Source organism: Onychomys torridus, chromosome 19 (genome assembly GCF_903995425.1).
Source record: "Onychomys torridus chromosome 19, mOncTor1.1, whole genome shotgun sequence".
NCBI lineage: Eukaryota > Metazoa > Chordata > Mammalia > Rodentia > Cricetidae > Onychomys > Onychomys torridus.
In genome coordinates this window covers 35,895,414-35,904,452 of record NC_050461.1, presented here as the reverse complement: position 1 = coordinate 35,904,452, position 9,039 = coordinate 35,895,414, and the positions used below count along the sequence as shown (strand labels likewise).

The 9,039-nt window shown below is 45.6% G+C and overlaps 1 protein-coding gene across 1 annotated transcript; it reads left to right on the top strand.

Moving 5' to 3' along the window:
* The first annotated feature begins 6,615 nt into the window (after positions 1-6,615).
* Positions 6,616-8,106, top strand: LOC118570248 (sperm motility kinase Z-like). The gene has a single exon (XM_036168627.1). It carries the CDS (start codon positions 6,616-6,618, stop codon positions 8,104-8,106), a length of 1,491 nt encoding a protein of 496 aa, XP_036024520.1.
* The last annotated feature ends 933 nt before the right edge of the window (positions 8,107-9,039 follow it).

Here is a 9,039-nt window from a genome sequence, read left to right as displayed (position 1 = left end):
AAAAGTATAAAGAGCCAACCTCATATTTCCCTACATGGGAATACTTTAAATCCATGCTGTGTGTGATCTGAACTGGGAAGCAGAGGATGCAGTGCTATAGAGCCAACCCCCACATGACATCTGTTTAGCCCATTGCAGAGGGCCACTCCAAGGACTGCTTAGCCTCACATCTATGCACATGAATGTAAAAGCAGCTAATTTAGACGTTGTTATCATGCTTCATGAAATAGAGGGAGCTGGGTGCATGCACATACTGACTAGAGGCCAAATCCTTCTTGCAATCATCTACTCAATTCAGCATTTTTTTAAAACTTATAATATCCTGCTTGAGGGTAGTTCAACTACATTATGAAAACAGAGTCTCATCAGCAGGTGACTGTCAACCCAAATGTGGCCCACATGTTGCTTCTACACCGTGGATTTTGTCAAACAGCACACACGAAGGATCTTAAAGACATAAAGCAGCTGACAGGCAGAAGCTGAAGGGGGCTGTCCTATCCGGCTCTCCCGTGGCACTTCTGAGGTCTGACCTTCACAGCTCGGCCCATTGTTTCATGTCAAACTCCACTGCTGTCCCACATGTGCTACTACTAGGTGTCAGGCCCTGCCTTCCTCTACAGTTCCTGGCGGCATTCCACATACATGGCTAACTACCAGGCCCTGCTGGCTGCCCAGCTGCCTCTGCTCCCAGCTCTTCTGGTCGCTTATGTGGGGCTTCAGCAACAGGGGTGAGGGAGTAGGGACCCAGGAACAGGAAGACAGGCAGGGCCTGATAACTAGCAGTGTATGTGGAATGAGGCACACTGGGTTTTCTGGCATGGCCTGAAACACAACAGAGTCTTTACAGACAGTGAGTGGACTGAAGGATTGTGTCCTGCAGGAATGGTTCTCTAGCATGATATCTGGAGCAGAAGAAAGGATTCAGTAAGACCTAAGTCACAACAGTGTATGCATGGCTTGAGGGGAGCATCCAACAGAGCCTGGCATCTAGCAGCGGATGTGAAGTAGGTAGCATCAAGCCCTGGTATCTATAAATTTATATGTACCAAGGGTGTGTCAAACAGGTTGATGCCTTCCAGTGTATTGAGGTTGTCCAGCAAGGCCAGCCCCCTACATGTGCTAGACATAACCCTTTTCCTGTCACTGACCACATACACAGCTAGTTTTCACACAATGTTGGGAAACCCATTTTACCACTCCATATTGACCCAAACCCACAGGAATAAGGGCCCCTATGGCGAGGTGTCAAGAAGTACTGGGGATTAGAAAATACAGAAGACAGAAAACTGGAACCAGGAGGTCTATCATTAGCCAAGCAAGTTTATTAAGTATAGCATCATCTACATTATTTACAGGGGCAAAATGGGCCAAAGGTCAGCAGAAAGCTAAATCACACAACGCTGGCGAAGAGAATACAGGACACCTCTCATACACAGATTCCTTAGGACTGATTCCACAGCCCTGACATGGAGCAAACCGGATTCCCTGGATCTGAAACCGTAACTCCTTCAAGGCTCGGGCTCCTGTCCCAGTCTGGACAGTGCCACGTCTGTCCCTGGGCAAAGACACAGGACTATTGCTCTTTGTCCTTTCATCAAGCTCTCCAAGAAAACCTTGTGTCAGCTGGCTCTCAACAGGTTCCTCTTTTTATTTTTTAAGACCAGATGAGTTATCCGTGTCTGAATGTCTAGGGGTTCCTGAAATCCCTAAAACCCACAAGGCCTCCTAATATCATTGAAAGAATCATAAAAGTGGTACAACACTATTGTGTACAATACTGAATAAATGCTGGAGGAGGTTGAAGGGGCTAAATCCGACACTTGTATAATAGATCTTTGGCCAGCCCAGAAAACGGGGAGTTAAATATGAGATGAGCACAGCCAAGGTCAGTAACTAATTTACTCTGGGGTTAATAAATCTAAACTAACATTCTCATGATTCCATATCCACTGTAAATGATTTTTAATTTTATCTCTTTCCACTTATATTGATTATAGCTTACAGGAGTAATACAGACATATCCATCACCAGCACGACCTTTAGAGTTAACCAACGGTTGTTTAGAGTGTTATCTCCTAGGTACAACATCACAACTTCTAAAGCATTTCACTTACCTTTTTGTTTTCTTATCTACACATTTTTGAGTGGCCAAAGCCACAGAGATATTATATTTAAGCAAGCCGATTAACAAAATGGGCAGCTTGTGCTTGGTAAGTAATGCCCATTACAGAAGCCGCTACAGAGGCCACAGCAGTGATTACTGTAATAACGCCAGCTAACATCTGACCTATGAATCTCCACTTTCTAGTGAGAGCCTAATGTAGTTCAAGGAGAGCCTGTTGTCCACTGCCACCATACCTCATACCATTAAGCGACACAGGGGCCATAGCAAAGGAAAGCCATGAAGCCAGAGAAGGCTCTTATGAGCAGAGGAGGAATCCACACACTCAGAGAGGATACAATGGATATGGGTAATTCTGAAGTGTGCCCCCACTTTCTTGAATAGACAGACTCTCAGTCAGTAATATATATGGAGAGTTAACACAATCAACTAGTCCAAACATAAAAGATGTCCACATCATATTTGCTGCACAGGCAATCACGTTGTTCAGGGCTGTGGCTGACAACCAAGGGTCTGGCTGGCACTTCTTTCTTGAGACATTTTAACAGGACACAGCTAATGAAGGGATTTATCTCCATCCAGACCAGATACTTAGATATTTGATGGGACAAAGCAGGAGGGTGCTCAGCATGGCTTGAAAACTAGACATCTTTGTAGGATGATGGAGGGTGGGGTATCTAAGATGGCCTAGGTCCTACCACTTTACGGGAGAAAGGAAAGATGTCCAGCAGGGATAGACACCAATGGTGAGGCAGCATGGTGACATCTGCCTCCCAATGGGCTGATTCTTAGAGGTATAAATGGACTGATAGTATGTTGTCCATTGTGGCCTGACCCTCAGCAGTGTATTTAGGGTGGTGATGGGGGGAAAGAGTATCTAGTACGATATGATACACAGCAGTGAATAGGGTGGCATGCTGGGGATTTTCCTGCCTGTCTTGAAATAGACCTGTATGTTTATGGACAGTGGTGGGGAGGGGGGTGTGTCCACCAAGGCCTGAGGCCTAGAACAATACATAGAGTGGAGACATCAGACAGGAACTGATCACCACAGGGCTGAGTTACCTAGCAAGACCCCCAAGTATATGAGGGGTCAAAGGAGGGTCAGGGCTTGACACATAGTATATATTGGAGCAACCAGCAAAGATTTATTCCTATTAAGTTTATGTGTAGGCTCTCTGGGGGCAGTGAATTTGGGAGGTTTGGTAATACTATATGTGGGTGGCTTCAGGGGAGGATGTTGGGTGGGTTCTGCATCCTAGAGGTTTACACGTGCTGGACATGACCTCTCCTTTTTCTGCCCCACGTACTCTGATAGTTTTCATGCTATGCTGGGTGTCCTCTTACCCTACCCCATATAAACGTCTACACATCAGGCCTGGCTATACACCTTATCACCACACACTATGTGTATCACTTACACTGCTAGGAATCAGGTCCTGCTGAAGACCTAATTCTCATAAAACTTGTGAAACATACATTGCAATGTTTCAGGTTCAGTCAAATACTGCTATGTGATCCCACAGAACATATTAGGTATAGGGCCCTGCAAGACAACCACCAAAGGTGGTCACCTAACATGCCCCTGCTTTTTATCAAGCCCTTCTGGATAGATCCCAGTTGCTAAGATGCCAAATATTAGGTCATAGAATATATGACCAACATACCCTGTTTTCATTAGGTCGTGCTGCAGCTCTGCATACACTGCTACAAATCAGGTCCCCTGGGACCCCTCCCAGCCCACATTTTGTGATAGGTACCCAGCAGTGCTGGCTACATCCTACCTACAATGCCCTCAACAAACAGTGGCATTAATCACACCCTGCTAATCATATCCTCATACACTTACTGCTATGCATCAGGCTATTGTGGACCACTGACGCACACAGCTCCAAATACACTTTCATAATGTTCCCTGATGAACACAGCCCTGCCACTTGGCCAGACATATTACTGATTATTTATTCCCACTGCTCCTGCCCTGACCTCCCATGTAATACTAGATTTCAGGTCTGGTTAGACTCACCCCTGCCACACCATCCATGTCGCTCATACAGTGACAGCTTTAGTGACTGCTCACCAGCCCCCTGCATTGCCTCACACATGATGAGGTATCAGGCCTTGTAGGACAGCACCCATGTCCCACCTAAATTGCTAAGTACCAGCCCATTTAGGAACCCTCTCCTTCCCCTCATAAAGTACCAGCATCTGGCACTGTTAGACTCACCCTCCACTCCTATAGCTTCCCAGTCTTTGAGGCAAATTTACACACCATGATGATCATTTCTATTTGCCCAGAAAAAACTCTAGGGTCAGGTTCAAACAGACAGTAATCCTGGGTCGCTGCCAGATGCTGTGTCCTTCATATACAGTGCTGGATAGAAGACCATGAGCAGCACCCAATGCCTCACAAATAACACCATGCATGGCTAAGCATCAGCACAAGTGATACACTATTTCTCCCCTACTGTGAGACATCAAGTCTTGCTGCTCTCCCAAGACTGACTGCTATATATCAGACCTGCTGGACAGCCCCATACTTCACACACACACACACACACACACACACACACACACATCAGTGACTGAGAGAGTAGACATCGAACCCAGCAGAAGAAATCCAGCTAGCATGTAAGCATTCATTTCTCTCTGCTCTTGACTGTAGATGCAATGGGACTAATTGTTTGAGGTTCCTGCCTTGATTTCCCCACAACGATGGACTACAACCAGGAATTGTACACTGAAGTATATTAGCTTCTCTGCCATGTTGCTTTTTTGGTCAGGGCATTTTATCACCACAACAGGAAAGGCACCAGGACACCCTCCCATGCCTAGCTCCTCTACACTGCTGGGAATCTGCATGTGGCCCTTGAGTGTGGCAGTAGTGGGGTACTTAGCAGGTCTGATAGCAGTGTGGGGTTGGGGGTCCTCCAGCCATGGTGCCCAGCTTTAATCTCTAAAAGCCTAATGATACTCTGCAGAGCCCACCTAAGCCAGAAGCTTTTAAGTCCTTTCAGTTTCTGTGATTTTGCACAGCCCTGACCTGCACAGGTCCAACTGTGACCTCATGAGGAGCCATTGTGAGAGTCCACCCAGGGGATATAATGGTGTGGCCTGGCCTGGTTTCTGTGGGTATAAGAGGCGGGGTGGAGTTTTAGCCTGTATGATTTACTAATCTCTAGTGAGGTTATGTGGTTTGTGTGCAGAGTGTGTGTCTGTGTGACCGTGTGTAGGTGTGTGTGCTCTGTGTGTGTGACTGTGTGCTGTGTGTATATACACTCCTGTGAATGAGTGTGTGTGAGTTCATCTGCCTGCTTTGTACAGCCACTGGTGAAGGCCAGAGCTCCACCGTCAGTGACTTCCTAAAGGTAGGTTGATAGCCTTAATTTCTAAAGCAGTCATTTGTTGGCCTGTGCTTCTCCACTTAAGCTAGGCTGGTGGGCCCAGGAGCCTCTGAGATCTGCCTCTGTCTCCTGGGTGCAGAGGTGAAAGCTGGACACCAGGCCTGTTTTGTGTGGGTTATTCTTTGTTCTCATCGTTGTGGTGGGGAGCCATACTTCACATCTCACTCAGGACCTCATGCTTGCAAGGGAAATTCTTTACTGAATGAGGCATCTCTCTTGCTCCTGGACACTTGGCTTTCTGTTTTAGTTCTATTTGTTTTTCTGCTTATATTCTTATTTCTCTTGGGTGTTTAATGGTTGTGTTTGGGGCTTTTTTTTTTTTTTACTTGTTTTCTTGAATTTTATTTTCTTTTTTAATTTTAACATCCTTTAATCTTTTAAAATTTTTTAAATATTTAAAACTTTAAAAATAGTATTGATCACTGGTAGTGTTCTTGATCTTTGGAGTTTATAACTGTTTGTTTTGTGGTTGGTTTTGATTTTCTAATTCTTTTTTTTTGAGCTGAGGATCGAACTCAGGGCCATGAGGTTGCTAGGCAAGCGCTCTACCACTGAGCTAAATCCCCAACCCATTCTTGTTTGGTGTACTTTTGCCTGTCTGCCTCCATTTACTTCATAGACCTTTGGGTGCTTGTGTCTCTGTTTTGATTTCTTCAGGCATCCTGGTTTCCCTTGGGTTTCTTTGATTAGTGTTGTAAGTAGCTGGTCTGGTTTGGGGAATGGGTTTTAAATTTTGTTTTCTTTTGTATATGTTTCCTCACTCATTCTTGTTCCATGCATTTCTTTCCCTATTCCCCAGTTCCCATTGAAGTTTTTCGAGTAGCATCTAGAACACTCCTGAGCTGGGATCCTTCCACTTCAGTGGATGGTGAGTTGGGTCATGGTTTGGGTGTCGAGTTTGGATTTTGCCTGTGTGTGTTATTGGCGCTCTAGTCTAAAGCTACTTGTTGGTGGGGTTTACACTTTGTCCTTGGTTTTTGCTTTCTTTCCAGGATTTTGTTACTCTCATTCCACATGTCTCCGTGCATTCCCTTAAATCTCCTGTCTCCCTCCCTCCCCTTTTCCTTGGCAGCAGCATTACTACCAACCATGTCCAGTGACACAGAAGAGGAGTCCTCAGAGCCCAGCACTGTGCCCAGCGTCTTTGGTGAAGACGTGTTCACCAGGCAGTACACCATCCTGAAGGCCTTAGGCCAGGGTGGCCGTGCAAAGGTCATGCTGGCCCTGCATCGTTTTACAGGCGCCACAGTCGCTGTGAAAGCTCTGGTGAAGCAGGAGAAGTGGTGTGAGCCGCCAGTGTCTGAGGTCGACATCATGAGGATGCTCAGACATCCTAACATTGTTTCCCTCCTGCAGGTGATAGAAACAGAACGCAACATTTATTTAATTATGGAAGTGGCTGAGGGGGAACAGCTATTTAATCGGATCCAGAGGTCTGGATGCCTGAAGGAAGATGAGGCCAGAAGCATATTAGTTCAGCTGTTTAGCGCCATAGGCTACTGCCATGATGAAGGCATCGCTCATAGAGACCTCAAGCCTGACAATGTCATAGTGGATGAGCACGGAAAGGTGAAAATCATTGACTTTGGCCTGAGTGTCAGATTCAGGCCTGGGCAAAAGCTGGAAAAGCCATGTGGCGCCTTCCAGTTCATTCCTCCCGAAGTCTTCCTGGGCCTCCCTTATGACGGCCCCAAAGCAGACGTCTGGACCTTGGGAGTCCTCTTATATTACATGGTGACAGGGATTGTCCCGTTTTCAGGGGCTACCTTGTCAGAACTCAGGGAACAGGTTCTGCATGGGAGGTATGACATCCCCTATCAACTTTCCAAAGACTTAAGGAGCATGATCAGCCTATTACTAACAGTGAATTCGAGGCAGAGGCCGACTGTGCGAGACCTCATGGGTCACCCATGGCTTCAGAAAGGGGGAAAGACGTTTACAATTTATTGCAATGGAGACACCAGCTGCCCAGACCTTGAAATTATGGCAGCCATGCAAAACATTGGGTTTGACACCCAGGATATAAGACAGTCTTTAAAGCACAGGAAGTTCAATGAAACTATGGCTGTATACTACCTACTGAGGTGTCAGGCATGCCAGGACCATGACAGTAATGTCTACACAAGGGTAATAAACCCAGGGGCAACACCTTTCCCTTCTGTTGAAGACCCTGGCATGTTTTCCCTGCCCCTCAGGAGAAGGGCCAGTGAGCCTTCTCTTCAGATATTAGTCTCACCCACAGAGAGCCCTGATCAGAGACAAACGGGGGAGATGGATGACCCTGAGCTGCCCGAGAAGACACCCAATCTGGGCAGAGGTCACAAGCGCTCTATGACTGCGCCGTGTGTTTACTTACCAAGAAACCTTATGATTGATGTGGAAGACACTAGCTTCTCCAGTAGCTCCCGGTCAGAAAAGGCTTCAAGCGGCCCAGAACAGAGCAGAACTTCAATCTCAAGCTCCCTGCAGCCCAGGGGATGGGCAGGATGGAAGAAGAGGATTCTGGCATGTATCCTCAGACTATGCTGCTGCAGGTTACCCCACAAAAGGTGTCCAAGGAAAGTGTACCCCCCAAAGTGAGGGGACACCGTGAGATGGCGAGAAGTGTGGAGGCATGGTCCAGGTATGTTTTGGTTTAATCTATGCTTTTGCTCATGGCCTTGTGTAGAGACAGCCATTTTTAGGTTCTTGGTGTGCAATGAGTTCGGAGGTTCTATGTAGCCAGAAGTTTTCACTGGTCTTGGCCAGCCTTGCGGTCCCACGGCCACTCATAAAACAATCACTCAGAGGTTTAATATTGTTTACGAACTGTATGACCTATGGCAGGCCTCTTACTACCTAGCTCTTATATCTTAAATTAACCCATTTCTATTCTATGTTTTGCCACGTGTTCTGTGGCTTATCGGTCTGCTGGCATGTTTTTCGTTGGACAGCAGGCTGGTGTCTCTCAAGACTTCACCTTTCTTTTTATGGTCTCTCTCCTTGGATTTCCCTCCTGACTCTAAGTTGCTTTGCCATAAGCCAAAGCAGCTTATTTATTAACCAATGGAAACAACATACATTCACAGAGTACAGAAAGACATATCCCAGCATTTCCCCTTTTCTATCTGATCAAAAAGAAAGGTTTAGCTTTAATAGAGTAAAATTATATATAACAAACAATTATGAAGCAAGAATTATCGTTATAATATCTAGTCTATTTGTATTTGGCCAAATTAAAGAAAATATTCTATCTAGCCCATATTTGTGTGTCTAAAGTTTCATATCTAATTTATCTTTTATCATAACCAAGGAAAATTATAATTATAATTATCTAGTCTTCAACTACATCAAAGATCCCAGAATGGTATAATATTACCTAAATAAACAGGACATACATTGTAAGCAACTTCTAAAAAACTAGAATGACAGAGACAACTGGCTGCTGGGACAGTCACCCAAATTTCCTCTGCAATACTGAGGCATCCATCTTCAGCCTATAGATCTAGAGCTTTTTTAGTTGCTTATCTCTGT

Coding starts and splice junctions, on each gene's coding strand:
- LOC118570248 (XM_036168627.1), top strand. CDS start 6,616: ATGTCCAGTGACACAGAAGAGGAGTCCTCAGAGCCCAGCACTGTGCCC.